Below are 16,398 nucleotides of genomic sequence, written 5' to 3'. Positions count from 1 at the left end.
AACTTATCCCCTATCTAAAGGATAGTACGGTAGTACCCCTTTAAAGAACACAAGATTCTGCCTAAATTTCAGCAGAATACCGCATTTCTTTTCTGCAAACTTTGCTGAAATAAATTTGTGCGGAATTGCGGGATTTCGCCATGTGAACATAGCCTAAGACTGGCAAAACACTGTAATTGGAGTAACACTTTAACCAGACATGCGTCATATCAAAGCTGAATGCAAGCAAAGAAGTACGTTCTGGAAATTCTTTTCCATACACCGCCCTTTTTATAATCCATATACAATGCTTAAAGGAGTACTGTGACTTTTTTCTATGAACCCTCCGTGCCCGGGCTGCAAAATGAAACAAAACTAACTTTAACTCACCTATCTACGTTCCCCCGTTGCTCCGATGTCAGTGTCCCGTTCTCCGGTCTCTGTCTTCTTCCGTTTCCTGGGGGTCGGTGAGTCACGCTGCTCTCAGAGTATCACCAGCCTCAGTGGGACATTGCTACGGCGGGTGATACGCCGAGAGCAGCGTGACTCACCGACCCACAGGAAGCGGAAGAAGACAGGCACCGGAGAATGGGACACCGACATCAGAGCAACGGGGAAACGTAGGCAGGTGAGTTAAAGTTTGTTTTGTTTCACTTTGCAGCCCGGCCACGGAGAGTTAATAAAAAAAAAAGCGCCATAGTACTCCTTTAACCCCTTAAGGACGCAGGACGTAAATGTACGTCCTAGTGCGGTGGTACTTAACGCACCAGGACGTACATTTACGTCCTGTGTATACCCGCGGGTATCGGAGCGATGCCCGTGTCATGCGCGGCTGATCCCAGCTGCTGATCGCAGCCAGGGACCCGCCGGCAATGGCCGACGCTCGCGATCTCGCGGGCGTCCGCCATTAACCCCTCAGGTGCCGGGATCAATACAGATCCCGGCATCTGCGGCAGTGCGCGATTTGAATGAATGATCGGATCGCCCGCAGCGCTGCTGCGGGGATCCGATCATTCATAACGCCGCACAGAGGTCCCCTCTCCTGCCTCCGTCCGGCTCCCGGCGTCTCCTGCTCTGGTCTGTGATCGAGCAGACCAGAGCAGAAGATGACCGATAATACTGATCTGTTCTATGTCCTATACATAGAACAGATCAGTATTAGCAATCATGGTATTGCTATGAATAGTCCCCTATGGGGACTATTCAAGTGTAAAAAAAAATGTTAAAAAATGTAAAAGTAAAAGTAAAAAAAAAGGGAAAAATCCCCTCCCCCAATAAAAAAGTAAAACGTCAGTTTTTTCCTATTTTACCCCCAAAAAGCGTAAAAAATGTATTTTATAGATATATTTGGTATCGCCGCGTGCATAAATGTCCGAACTATTAAAATAAAATGTTAATGATCCCGTACGGTTAACGGCGTGAACGTAAAATAAAAAATCCAAAATTGCTACTTTTTTAATACATTTTATAAAAAAAAAAATATAAAAAATGTATTAAAAGTTGTTTATATGCAAAATAAAAAATGAGCCCTCATACCGCCGCTTATACGGAAAAATAAAAAAGTTAGAGGTCATCAAAATAAAGGGATTATAAACGTACTAATTTGGTTAAAAAGTTTGTGATTTTTTTTAAGCACAACAATAATATAAAAGTATGTAATAATGGGTATCATTTTAATCGTATTGACCCTCAAAATGAAGAACACACGTCATTTTTACCGTAAATTGTAAAGGATAAAACGGTAGTACCCCTTTAACCCCTTAAGGACCGGGGTTTTTTCCGTTTTTGCATTTTCGTTTTTTGCTCCTTGCCTTTAAAAAATCATAACTGTTTCAATTTTGCACCTAAAAATCCATATGATGGCTTATTTTTTGCGCCACCAATTTTACTTTGTAATGACGTCAGTCATTTTGCCCAAAAATCTACGGTGAAACAGAAAAAAAATAATTGTGCGACAAAATTGAAAATAAAAACGCAGTTTTGTAACTTTTGGGGGCTTCCGTTTCTACGTAGTACATTTTTCGGTAAAAATGACACCTTCTCTTTATTCTGTAGGTCCATACGATTAAATGATACCCTACTTATCTAGGTTTGATTTTGTTGTACTTCTGGAAAAAATCATAACTACATGCAGGAAAATTAATACGTTTAAAATTGTCATCTTCTGACCCCTATAACTTTTTATTTTTCCGTGTATGGGGCGGTATGAGGGCTCATTTTTTGCGCCGTGATCTGAAGTTTTTAACGGTACCATTTTTGCATTGATAGGACTTATTGATCGTTAAATGATATAAAAAGTGACCAAAAATGCACTATTTTGGACTTTTGAATTTTTTTGCGCGCACGCCATTGACCGAACGGTTTAATTAATGATATATTTTTATAATTCGGACATTTCCGCACGTGGTGATACCATATATGTTTATGTTTATTTTTATTTACACTGTGTTTTTTTTTTTTTTTATTGGAAAAGGGGGGTGATTCAAACTTTTAATAGGGGAGGAGTTAAATGATCTTTATTCACTTTTTTTTTGCAGTGTTATAGGACCCATAGGCAACTTTCACTTTCACTTTTAGCCGCGCGGCTCAGCTCTGAGCGCACGGCTAAAGGGTTAATAGCGCGCGGCGCCGCGATCGGCGTTTCGCGCTATTAGAGGCGGGTCCCGGCTTCACTATGTAACCCCGCGTTATATCGGGAGAGCAGGACCAAGGACGTACCGGTACGTCCTTGGTCCTTAAGGGGTTAAAGAACACAAGATTCTGCCTAAATTTCAGCAGAATTCCGCATTTCTTTTCTGCAAACTTTGCTGAAATAAATTTGTGCGGAATTGCGGAATTTCGTAAATTGTACGGCGTGAAAACGAAACCTTCCAAAATTAGTAAAATAGCGTTTTTCTTTTTAATTTCCCCACAAAAATAGTGTTTTTTGGTTGCGCCATACATTTTATGATATAATGAGTTATGTCATTACAAAGGACAACTGGTCGCGCAAAAAACAAGCCCTCATACTAGTCTGTGGATGAAAATATAAAAGAGTTATGATTTTTAGAAGGCGAGGAGGAAAAAATGAAAACGTAAAAATTAAATTGTCTGAGTCCTTAAGGCCAAAATGGGCTGAGTCCTTAAGGGGTTAAAGGGGTACTCCGCCCCTAGACATCTTATCCCTTATCCAAAGGATAGAGAATAAGATGTCTGATCGTGGGGTCCCACCGCTGGGGACCCCCACAATCTCCCTGCTGCACCCGGCATTCGTTAAGAGCGTCGGGTGCAGCACCGGAGGCTCGTTATGTCCCGGCCACGCACCCTCAATGCAAATCTATGGGAGGGGGCATGACGACCGTCACGCCCTCTCCCATAGGCTTGCATTGAGGGGGTGTGACCGTGACGGCACGAGCGGGGCATGACGTCACAAGCCTCCGCCCCGGATCGCCGGATGTCTGGGGTGCCTCAGCCGAGATAGTGGGGATCCCCAGCAGCGGGACCCCGGCGATCGGACATCTTATCCCCTATCCTTTGAATAGGGGATAAGATGTCTAGGGGCGGAGTACCCCTTTAAATACTGCTATTATATTACTTCCTTGTAATTATACATGCTAACAGGGAAATCTCCTCCAACAGTGCTTCCCAACCAGTGTGCCTTCAGCTGTTGCAAAACTACAACCCCCAGCATGCCCGGACAGCTGAAGGCACACTGGTTGGGAAATATTATGCTAGAATATCAATGATCTTAGTATAAGATAGAAGTAATATAACATGTTAGTATTTAGAGAGGATTTCACAGCAGACAAAAAGCGCAATCCATTTTAAAATATTTTAGGAATCTGCTTTTTCTAACAATGGAAAAATATAAAAAATGAAATAAAATGAATGTTAGACTTTAAGTATTGCCTGTTATTACGACACGGGTCGGGATTTCCTAGGTTTAGGAGAATGTCCTATTAACGATAAAAAGAAGCATATAATGGGTTGATACTGTACGTAACAGACACATTTATAAAAGCCGTTCACATTCTTAGTGAACACTGTAATTAGAACACTACACAAGGGAGGATTTTTTTTTCTTTCTACTGACCCAACCCTAAATGTTGATGGCAGTAGATGTAGTGCCCCCTGGTGGAAGTTGGTAGAAATTGAAAACAAAATTCTGTATACAAAGGCAAAACCGTCAATGATCAGTGTGAAACAAACGGTGCCTTTGTAGCCGCCATGTCCAATCGGTCCCCCTGGGAGTTGTGCTGGATTGCCATGGCAACTGTGAGCTAAGCTATGGAAGTGCCGCTAGGAATACCAAGTACGTGGTTATATGTGGAAGCTTGAGAGCAGTTCCTGTATTTCAATGTTCTGTGAATAGAAAGTACATCACTAATAATATAATAATAGGAATAATAAGATGCATATGTGTACCGGTCTCTACACTTTAAAATTACCAAAGGATACATGCTTAAAAAAAAGAGCCAGAATTTGAGTTTACATATAGGAATATTGTATGTGTTTTGAGATTTCTTATCTTTGGCCCCTTTCACACTACAGGTTTCACACTACATCCTGTAAAAAACCTCAAGTTTTACTCCCGGCAAAAAGTCCTGAAAACGGCCGTCAAAAAATCCCATTCATGTCAATAGGATTTTTGACCACCCTTTTGCATCAGGTATGTCCTTTTTTTTTTTTAGTAATGTCAGTTATTTTTGCCGGCGTAAAAGAAAATGATGAAAAACCGGATGTTAAAATTTTATACTTGCGAATTTTGCTTTATATATTGTAAAGTACTCATGCTCACTGTACACATGACGTATTTTTCTTCTGTATTAAAAGGAAAAATTCTTTAAATAAACAGTTATACAAAAAATTTTTACATTGAAGTCTATGGGAACCGGATGTTAAAAAAAAACATCTGTTATCATCAGTTCTTTTTTTTTTTTTTTTCAAAGTAATGTTTTATTGAAGTTTTAATAAGAGTTAAATACATTCAAGCACTAGTTGAAAACATCAGTCGGAACACTGTTATTATAACGTCTGCTCATTTCTCAAAAAGGAATAATCCCCATAAGTATCTAGAAGGCAGAAACATCAGATACAGCTGTCTATCAATGTAACTAAAATACAAAACTGTAATGTGTAACTAGTTGGAACGGCGCTCCAACGCCTATCTTCTCTGTAATCTGCAGGAGCTCAGAGGGGTGATCAGGCAGAGGTGCAGACGACCACATACTATATCAATTTAGTGAGAACCCACGGAGGGGTCGGATGGAGGGGTTTCCGATTTGTAAACTCGGGATGAGGTATGTAGTCGTATACAGTGGGCCTTTCCATGGCAGATTTAATACTAATGCAAGGAGATAAGTAAGAAAAATAAGAAAAAGGAAAAGGAAAGGTTGAGAGTAAAAAGTGGAGGAGAAAGTGAGAGATGAAGAGGAGGGGGAGGGGAGGGGAAAGGGCATGGGAAGGGGTGAGGAACGATAGAGGGTACAGGTCTAGTGTGAGAATTATAAATACCGTGTGGCACGAACGGCTGCGACGACTCCCGGGCAACTCAAGGATCCACCTCAGGTTTTGAAAGACCATGTAGAAATTTCCAGGAGAACCTAATCTCCCAGGTGAAGGGTTTCAAAGTCGCTAGACGAAATAAATTCCGACCAGGGTCGCCAGATGGCATAGAACTTGTCAATTTGGTGGCGAGAGTCGGCAAGTAACTCCTCCATTCTGTGAAGGTGGGAAACTTCCTTAAGCCAGGATGAGAGTGAGGGAGGTGTCGATGACTTCCACAGTCTGGGTATGACTGTCCTGGCTGCTAGCAGGAAGAAGTGTAGCAAACGGGCACATGAACGTGGGATGTTTTCGGGAAGGACAGATAGGAGGGTCGGTTTAGGTGACTTGGGGAGTCGAACCTGTTATCATCAGTTCTTGTCAGATTTTTTTAACATCCGTTTTTTGTACTGAGCAAGCTCAGTACAGCTTTACAAAATAGGGTTTAAAAACCTGATAAAAAAAAAACAGATGTAACTGGTAGTAATGGATGATAACGGATGAACAACATCAGGTTTTTTAAGAAAAAAAAACCATTAAAAATAACGGATGATGGTCATCAGTTATCATCCGTTATTATCAGTTATTGCATCCGTTTTTTTTCATCCATTATTGTAAAATAACCGCAGGATGATACCTGTAGTGTGAAAGGGGCCTTACATAGTCTTAAATTTCTATTATATCTACAGAACTAAATACAGGGATTGCCCAGCATCTCAGTGTACAAGGGTCTGATTGGGTATAAAAAAAAAAAAATTGAATAAAGTATAAGGCTATGTCACATGACATTCCACAAATAGCGTGTTCTGAAGGAGCTACTCGGAAATGTCTCCATAGACGGCAATACATTTTCAAGTGGTTTTGAGTGAAAATATGAACATGTTCATTCTTTTGGCAGATAGCAGAATTGGAATTTCCATGGTGATAACATCTGCTGTGGATTCCGATGTGTGTAGTGTTGAGCGCAAATATTCGAAATGCTAATTTTTACCACGAATATCGGCACTTCGCAATTTCGCGAATATTTAGAATATAGCGCTATATATTTGTAATGACTAATATTCTTTTTTTTTCTTCACAGTACACATCACAACAATGATGTGTACTAGAGATGAGCGAACTTACAGTAAATTCGATTCGTCACGAACATCTCGGCTCGGCAGTTGATGACTTATCCTGCATAAATTAGTTCAGCTTTCAGGTGCTCCCGTGGGCTGGAAAAGGTGGATACAGTCCTAGGAAACAGTCTCCTAGGACTGTATCCACCTTTTCCAGCCCACCGGAGCACCTGAAAGCTGAACTAATTTATGCAGGATAAGTCATCAACTGCCGAGCCGAGAAGTTCGTGACGAATCGAATTTACTGTAAATTCGCTCATCTCTAATGTGTACTGTGTAAAAAAAATAAAAGTGATCATCCCTTCCTGCTTCCAGCTTGTGGTCCAAAGAAAGCTTCAATATTATTTACTGTGTGAGTCGGTATGAAGCGCGAATATTTCGTATGTGGGAATATGCAAATATTCGCAAATATCTGCATTTCCAGAGGACACTGATCCCGCTTTTCTTTTAGCTTGTGGGCCAATGAGAAGGATGCAAATACTTTTACCAGAGGTTAGCAACATCCCTAGCAACCAATAGGAAAGTTGCCCACCCCTTCACTATACAATGGTCCCTCAACACACAATGGTAATCCGTTCCAAACGGACCATCGTTTGTTGAAACCATCGTATGTTGAGGGATCCGTGCGATGTAAAATATAGGACAGTGGCCTACAACCTGCGGACCTCCAGATGTTGCAAAACTACAACACCCAGCATGCCCGGACAGCCGTTGGCTGTCCGGGCATGCTGGGAGTTGTAGTTTTGCAACATCTGGAGGTCCGCAGGTTGAAGACCACTGGTAGAGGAAGTTGTACTCACCTGTCCCTCCGCTCTGGACCATCACCGCTCGTCACCGCTGCCCTGGATGTCACCGTCCATCGCTGTCTCCGCGTCCCCGTGGTGTCCCCGACGCTCCGGCAAGGCCTCTGCTTCCCCAGCATCCTCGCTCTCACGTCGCCGCCATCACGTCGCTACGTACGCCGCTCCTATTGGATGACGGGACGGCGTGCGCAGCGACGTGATGATGTCGATGGAGAGCGCCGACGATGCAGGGGATCCCGAAGAGAACGCGCCGGAGCCCCGAGGACAGGTAAGTGATCGTCAGCGGACCACACGGGGCACCGTAAACGGCTATCCGGCGGCAGCTGAAGCAGTCTGCGCTGCTGGATAGTCGTTTATGCGATGGCCCCGACATACAAAAGCATCGTATGTTGATGCTACCTTCAACATGCATTGGCCTCTGAGAGTCCATCGCATGTTGAAATTATCGTATGTCGGGGCCATCGTAGGTCAGGGGGTCACTGTATAAGATTCTTCCCAGCAGCGTTTTTTTTATTTTTTTACAGTTTCATGTGATTGTGAGAGGAGATTGAACACTGTCTGTGCTGTGCTTTTTTCTAAAAGCAAATCAAATTATAAACTGGATTGATATTTAGTGTTAGATAGGTTCTAGTTAGAGATGAGTGAACTTACAGTAAATTCGATTCGTCACGAACTTCTTGGCTCGGCAGTTGATGACTTTTCCTGCATAAATTAGTTCAGCTTTCCGGTGCTGGAAAAGGTGGATACAGTCCTAGGAGACTCTTTCCTAGGACTGCATCCACCTTTTCCAGCCCACCGGAGCACCTGAAGGCTGAACTAATTTACGCAGGAAAAGGCATCAACTGCCGAGCCGAGAAGTTCGTGACGAATCCAATTTACTGTAAGTTCGCTCATCTCTAGTTCTAGTGTAGGGTATAGTGTTAGTTGAAAGATATATTCACGCATGCACACTATATAAATTTCATTACGTTTTTCCCATGGGAAAAAAAGAGAACGAACATAGCGAATATCGTGAACATAGGACAAATATTCGTCTATATATTCGTGAAATAACGCAAATTCAAAAATGGCCCCTGCCCCTCATCACTAGTCATGTGCACGATGCAGCAGAATCCCATTGAAAACAATGGGGACTCTGCTGCCACAGAATTTCCGAGCAGAACTTTTCTGCTGAATTCTGCTTGAAAATTCCATTGTGTGAATATGATGCTTGAAAATGACGGCGAGACGCTGCTGAAAGATATAGCACTTTTTTAACCCTGGATATGGAATAAACTTACACTTTTTTTGAACTACCTGTGGCTGTGGCTATCTACGTTTTATGGATCCCGAGTCCCTCAATAAGACGCACATACCTGCAAGCACCATCAACAATTTACCTTTATTTGGTTGTGCTGTCCTTCTGGATTTTGTGTGTGTGTGTATATAATTATATATATTTTCTTAAAATCTATACAGAAATGTCCTGAAATGTGACCTCAATCAGTGAGCAGTTTCATTGCAGTTTTTGGTGGTGTAAAAATGGTTGTAACACTGTTTGCTGTTGAACCAGGAACGGTAGAGACCACTATAGTATGTGTAGGTATCAGAGTGCATTCTCAAATTCACCTAGTCATCCACAAGATGCAAAAGAAAGCAAGATTGATAACTCCAGGTCACCTTCTTTTACTGCGCCTATTGTACATACCTTTGGTGGTATCTCGAGGAGATCACCCCCTAAGAAGACCATTTTTGAGCAGTGTTTTCAAAGAGGTTTCACTGCATCAACATGAAGTGACTAGAGAAGAGCGAACTTACAGTAAATTCGATTCGTCACGAACTTCTCGGCTCGGCAGTTGATGACTTATCCTGCGTAAATTAGTTCAGCCTTCAGGTGCTCCAGTGGGCTGGAAAAGGTGGATACATTCCTAGGAAAGAGTCTCCTAGGACTGTATCCACCTTTTCCAGCCCACCGGAGCACCTGAAAGCTGAACTAATTTATGCAGGAAAAGTCATCAACTGCCGAGCCGAGAAGTTCGTGACGAATCGAATTTACTGTAAGTTCGCTCATCTCTAGAAGTGACCATAAAACAGTCCCATATAAAATGTAATCTAATAATAATGCACTGTAATGTCTAAATACAGCTAAAAGAGTCATATTCATGATGATTGAAGACCTCAGGTACCAGGTTGGGTGGATGAGAAGCAGCTGATGCGCACAATAAGGTATAACGCCTTTTGTCTGTATGAAACGTAAAATATTCGTCCCCATCACGGCTCATTTTTTGGTCATGTTAAAGATTTATGTAATACTGATCCAAATAAGCGTGTGCTGACAATAACAAGGTTAAGTGTACAAATAGTCACGGAAATCATAAAAAGACAAAATATATAAATGCTGTCAGAGTAGTAGAAAACAAAACTGTACAGTTTAATATGCAGGACAAACCATTTCAGTCATCTCCGTAATAAGAGGAAGTACACTTGTATAGGCTACAGTAACGTATCCTACTATATACACCAGTTATAGAATTCTGTACATTCTTATTTTTCACAAATACAATATATGGACTCGCCAGCAGTATAGACACTGTGGTACCAGTTCTGTGAATATTGCCTGGATGCGTATATGTACTGGAAAGCTTCCCGGGATGATCAAGATGGAGATTCATTAGAAAACCCAATCAATGATGATTGTGGATCGGATAGTGTCCCACAAGTGAAATGTCAGTGCTTTACAAAGGAAATGTCCAGCTTCAATGACGTTTTCTTGTAGCATATCACTTTACAAGCTTGCAGTATGGACAGTGGGGTCCATGAATTATTTGGGAGCATTCTACACCTCATGCTTCATTCTTCTTCCTCTGTGAGTACACCAGCATGCTTACTTCACCTTGGTTCTTAAGCGGACTTCACTTTCATTGGAAGAGGCATGTGTGAAACCAAAAAGTGCATGAATGCTATATGTACAGCTCGCGCAAGTAGGAACAGACTTGGTTAAACATAAGCGGTTCTGCTTGGTGTTCCCAGCCTCATGGAAGAAATAAGAACAGCAATGGAATTAGGAGTCTCCCTAGAGGATATTGTATTGCACTAAGCATTAACAGTATGAGTCTTTTGGGGTTGTCACCCCTAATACTGGGACGGCTGAGTTCCTGGTCTTCTTATTTTCTAGTAGATTTTGGTTTTACATGGTTATTACTAAAAATGGCGGTTGTCTGTACAGGTTTTATTTTATAAAATCTAAAAAAAAAAAAAAAAAACAGGGATCCATGGTTTGGCTCCCCTGAACAGTGTGTGACACATGATGGGTGTCATGGTGGTTCCCAACAGATGAATCGTATTTATAACCTAGTTTGTAGGTTGCGTCCATTTGTTTCATCCGATAAATTGTGATACAAAGTGTACGATATTTAGCAGTATTCAGTTCACTTAATGTGACGGTAATATGGCATTTCTTGGAGCAAAGTGATGTCTGTCAGGATAATTCTATATACAGTATGTGTGATAACTCTAGGAATAGTTTCTGAGGACACTTTCAATGAATGGCAATTTACAATTAATAACATGTATTGCTATATGTAAGAAGCATTTCACAATTGAGAATGTACAACGCCTCTTTCTAAAGCAAAAGGAACAGGCTGCTTGCAGTATCCGTCCCCTATCAGAACTATGTATGCATTCATGGGTATACATTGCATGTCTCCGGCACAGTATATGGAGGCTCTGAGATTTTAAGCATAAGGCACTGCAAATTGCCATTTTGAACTAAAGCTGGCCATAAACTTTACATAGCTCTTGGCTGAACTAGCTAACCATTGACTCCCCTAATCTACACATAGACATGCATGCCTAGATCAACCAAGCATGCATGATTACTGCTATAGGGAGAGGCGAGTGGCTGCGACAGCTCTGGGGTTGCCTATTTTCTAGGGATTAAAGGGTCAAGCATGTTAAAATCCAACATGCCCAACTTATACCCCCCTTAAAGGGGTACTCCGTTCCCAGACATTTTATCCCCTATTCAAAGGATCGGTGATAAGATGTCTGATTGAGGGGGTCCCGGCTGCGGCACCCCAGACATCCGGTGCATGGAGTGAACTTTGCTCCATGCCGGATGACTGGCATTGTGACCTCACGGCCACGCCCCACACGTGATGTCACAGCCACACCCCCTCAATGCAAGTCTATGGGAGGGGGTGTAATGGACGTCACGCCCCCTCCCATAGACTTGCATTGAGGGGGCGGGGCCATGATATCACGAGCCTCCACCCCGCATCGCCAGTCTTCCAGCATGGAGCGAAGTTTGCTCCGTGCACTGGATGTCTGGGGTGCCGCTGCCGGGACCCCCGCGATCAGACATCTTTTCCCCTATCCTTTGGATATGAGATAAGATGTCTAGGGGAAGAGTACCCCTTTAAGGGGGGAATAAGAATACAGCATGTTGGATTTTAACATGCTCGAATTTCGCTCCGTGTACCGGATGTCTGGGGGGCCACAGCCAAGATTGCAGGCATCACCAGCGGTGGGCTCCCGTGATCAGACATCTTATCCCCTATCCTTTGGCTAGGGGATAAGATGTCTAGGGGCAGAGTACCCCTTTAATAATCCTAATGTGTATGGGGCTGCCCCATACACACCAGATTTTAGTGTGATTCCCCACAATTCACTACCGTTTATGACCAGCTTTGTTCAACATGTCAAATTCCAAATGTCAGGATACTTAATTTTTCATACAATGCCATAAGGCAGTATGTACACATTTATTCCTATCATTCTATTACAGTATCTACTGCATGATAATCTAGGTGTATCATCACAGGTGCATAGTTAAAGTTCATTACTACTTGTATACTGTTTAATTCATCAATACACAGTTCTATCACTATGCCTGTTCAATAGACGAGTCAAAGCCTTCAATACAACCTAATATAGATTGCCCACACAGTGCTGGTACATGCCTTTGATTCTTATGCTTAACATGCTGGAATAAAAAAATGGGTGCCCAGCAAGTCGTCAGTGTTATACTGGTTAATCCTCCCATTCACGCACCATACTACAGTTACATTTTAGGTGTCACTATTCCTGAGTTGAGACAAAGAACATCCCTGTATTAAGTAAACCAGACTGTATTCAATGAATATTTTATTGTAAATAACCTGGGTGGGATGGGGGGGAGGTACGTCTCCGGCTTTGTCCATTTGCAGCTAATATTTTTTTCCTAATTCCTTCATTGGGTATATGGTGTTACATTAATATTGTTCCCCTGCACAGCAGGGAGTAGATTGTTTCTTAGCTTTGGTTCTATGCCCAAGATGCATTCTTCTATTGACCTGTTTGTTGTTCCTTGTAGAATAAGCGCTTACATTTCCACTGAGTGCAGCATGTATACTGTGACTTCAGGCCAGTCACACTGCAACATAACATAGCAGATAAGGAGCAATGGCTTGGAATTCTAAGGCCTTGTGTCTGTCGCTGCAGTGCAGGTGTAAACAGCGTTCTCCTCTCCACAAATATGGAAGCATTGATCTATTTGCAAGGGCTTATCCATATTTCCTAGAACTCTGAAACCAAGGCAGAGAAGAGATGTTTTATTATATAATGCAGAGATATCAAACGATCAATGCAATGTAGCAGAAACTGAAATATAGATCGATTACACACACACACATATATATATATATATATATATATATATATATATATATATATATATATAGTAATACCCATATAATTGTTTTGGTGTCAAGACATTTTAATTGGATTAATTGGGCTTCAGAACTTTTATCTAAACTGACAGAAAAACTGGTTGCTCTGACAGGTTTCATAGTTGGTCCAATCTTATTCTTCCTCTCATATGCCATTATTGCTGTTCCTCATGGGAGGAGCTTAAAGGGGTCTGCTGCTGCTCAGCGTTTGGAACAAACGCTGGAGCCGACGCTGGGAGCTCGTGACGTCACAGCCCCGCCCCCTCATGGTGTCACACCCCGCCCCCTCAATGCAAGTCTATGGGAGGGGGCGTGACAGCTGCCACGCCCCCTCCCATAGACTTGCATTGAGGGGACAGGGCGTGATGCCATGAGGGGCGGGGCTATGACATCACAAGCTCCCGGTGCTGGCTCCAGTGTGCGGAACAGTTTGTTCCAAACGCTGATAAGTGGAATACCCCTTTAATTTTAGCCGACACACAGGACCAGATTTATCAATCTGCCAGAAACTAAAACGCTCTGGTTTTCCATTAACAACTAATCACAGATCAGCTTTCATTTTACCAGAGCTCGATAAGATATGAAAGCTGAGCTATGATTGCTTTCTATAGGTAAAAGCAGACAGTACTGGTATCAAGCTGATCCATAAATCTGGGCTTATGTGTTTGAAAATATTTACCTCTATGTTTACTGAAAAATATTTACCTATTTACTATTACAGTTTGCTGATCTGTGGTTTCTTTCTTCCGTTATTCCTCTTTTGGTGTTTATACCAACGAAGTGGCTTGGTGCACTTGGGGTGTTCCTAAGTCCCGAGTGCAAGGATGTTGCGGTGCACTCAGGGCTTGGAATTGCCCCAAGTACACCAAGCCGCTTCATTGGTATGAACACAAAAATAGGAATAATGGAAGTAAGAACTTGTTATTAGCATCACCTGCACTACAAGCCTATCACAATAGGTTAGTGTGGGTGATGCTGATGACACATTCTCTTAAATCAGGGGTCAAGTCCTGAGAAAAAAAGTGTGAAACTCACTCAAGGGCTGGTCCTACAGGACTTCTGATAATGGGAACAGTGTTCCTGCTGTGGAACAAGTGCAGGAACTCCATTCCCATGCGTTCCTGCAGAACTTGAGCCCTGCCTTTAATGCTATATCAAGACAAGTGCAGCTTAAAAAGGGAATGTGCAAGAAGAAAATGGGAGTACAGTGAAATGTGACGCCAGTAGATAGATATGACACCATTCACAATAGCTGAAGCTTGGCATCCACCTCTTTGTAGAATGACCTTAGATAAAGGAAAACGGTCATCCCATTCACCCACCCTAAACCCAATACACAGGAGACCGATGCGGGGTCTCTGACTGACATATGAATCTGCAACTTGGTACGCTTCTTTCTTCTGTGAATTGTGCACTGAAGACGGGCCTACCGGGTGAATTTGAATATTCATGGGCAAGCGATCACATGACCACTGCCACATGACTTTTCAAATTTGCCTGGCGGGCCCGCCTCCTGTGCGCAATTCACCAAAGAAAGAAGCAGGCCTTCAGAGTGACCCCGCACCAGGCTGCTGGTACATATCTTAGTCAGAGACCCTGCATCAGTCTCCTGTTCACCCGCCCTATAACCCAGTGTATTAGGTTTAGTGTGTGTGAACAGGATGAGTTTTCCTTTAAAGTTACAGAGAATGCCCAGTAAGGGTTCCAATTTATATGATTGGGACAGGTCTTGTCTGCTGCGTACAGTATGCTGTACAGCATATCTCTAAATGCTATTAAAAACAGCTCAGGCAAGATGCTTGTCCCTATAATAATGTATAAAAAACTGAAATTAAGAATTGTCAAGCATAAAAAAAAAAAAAAAAAGAAGATTTATAAAAAATGTAGCCTCTGTCTCTATTCAGGAAACACAATTTGGTGACACATTTCCTTTACGTTATATAAAAAATATAAAAATCCATAGCCTAAAGTGAAATTTCAGAAAAGGGGTATCTTCATGAAATTTATCACAAATGAATAGATTTGCCGCACGTACACATTAGCACCACACAAAATAAAGGTGGTCAAAAATCGCTCACCTACACTTACAATAATAACTTCCGCCCACTGTCTGCAGCTGCTCCCAGAAATGAAGGTAAAATTAGTACAGTGATCCCTCAACTTACAGTGGCCTCAACATACAATAGTTTCAACATACAATGTTTTTTTCTGGACCATCGTAACTTGAAACCAGACTCAACATACAATGTACGGACAGTCCAAATCTGTGAAACATGTCACAACTGGAGGAACTGACCAATCAGAATGGGCATTTTACTGGTAAATCACCTGTATTACTGAGGTGCCTGCACTGACTGGCTGTCTGGTAGCGCCCCCTACAGTACAGGGAGGAACTACAAGTTCTGTAGTACTCCTTACCTGTGCCAGGGTTAGCTGCTCTTTTGGACACTAAGTAAGGGTGGCTCCATTTGGGACACTGTGTGTACTGTATAGGACCCTGAAGAAGACCCCCTCCTCTACATAAACCATTGTTTCCCAACCAGGGTGCCTCCAGTTGTTGCAAAACTACAACTTCCAGCATGCCCGGACAGCCGATGGCTGTCCGGGCATGCTGGAAGTTGTAGTTTTGCAACAGCTGGAGGCACCCTGTTTGGGAAACACTGACATAGACAGTGATTTACAGCTCCCAGCAGATCTTTCTTACTTTTATATGGAAGGATTTGCTTTATCTGTATTAGTTATCTACTTCTTTTTCTTTAATCCTCACTTTTTCCTATTTTTGGATGACATTTTGAGGCTTCAGAACCAATTACCAGGTTTCCATAGAGATATGGTTTCAACATACAATGGTTTCAACATACAATGGTCGTCCTGGAACCAATTAATATTGTAATATGAGGGACCACTGTATATATAGCCCTTGTGCTCCACGGGAGCTTTCTGTCCTCCCTGAGCTCGCCTTAGGACACCTGCGTTACGGTTTGGCCCCAGTTTATTCTTCATGGCATTGAGACACAATGAATAATGACAGGAAATAAATGACTAACAGCAAATCTGTCTCACGTTCTCATAACAACCAATCTCAGCGCAGTATTCACATCTCATCTAGGTCTGGTAAAATTTGAGCTTTGATTGGTTGTTCTGGTAAGTAAGACAGATTTTTCAGTGTTTATTTATTCCCACCAAAGAAAAGACTTAAAGGGGTTATCCAGGAAAAAACTTTTTTTTATATATCAACTGGCTCCAGAAAGTTAAACAGATTTGTAAATTACTTCTTTAAAAAAATCT

General features: G+C 42.2%; 1 protein-coding gene and 1 long non-coding RNA gene across 5 annotated transcripts in view; one reads left to right on the top strand and one right to left on the bottom strand.

The window, feature by feature from the left end:
* The window catches only part of LOC130369516 (uncharacterized), a 131,114-nt gene that overhangs the window by 40,651 nt on the left and 74,065 nt on the right, over nucleotides 1-16,398 (top strand). Inside the window, exon 1 of one of the 3 annotated variants that reach the window (XR_008892796.1) lies at nucleotides 4,180-4,270. The exons of the other annotated variants lie outside the window; for them this stretch is intronic. This is a non-coding gene — a long non-coding RNA (uncharacterized LOC130369516). Of the gene's footprint in view, nucleotides 1-4,179; nucleotides 4,271-16,398 lie in introns of those variants that run through there. 3 annotated transcript variants of the gene reach the window in all.
* JAKMIP2 (janus kinase and microtubule interacting protein 2) overlaps nucleotides 12,531-16,398 on the bottom strand; it is a 113,780-nt gene continuing 109,912 nt past the window's right edge. For both annotated transcript variants that reach the window (XM_056574866.1, XM_056574865.1), the window contains one exon: nucleotides 12,531-12,966. In XM_056574866.1, coding sequence (XP_056430841.1) covers nucleotides 12,946-12,966 — 21 coding nt within the window. In that variant the 3' untranslated portion in view covers nucleotides 12,531-12,945. The remainder of the gene's footprint in view (nucleotides 12,967-16,398) is intronic.

This window comes from Hyla sarda, chromosome 4 (assembly GCF_029499605.1).
Source record: "Hyla sarda isolate aHylSar1 chromosome 4, aHylSar1.hap1, whole genome shotgun sequence".
In the NCBI taxonomy this organism is placed as follows: domain Eukaryota; kingdom Metazoa; phylum Chordata; class Amphibia; order Anura; family Hylidae; genus Hyla; species Hyla sarda.
Note: the sequence above shows the minus strand (reverse complement) of the source record. Positions and strands in the feature narration are given on the sequence as shown.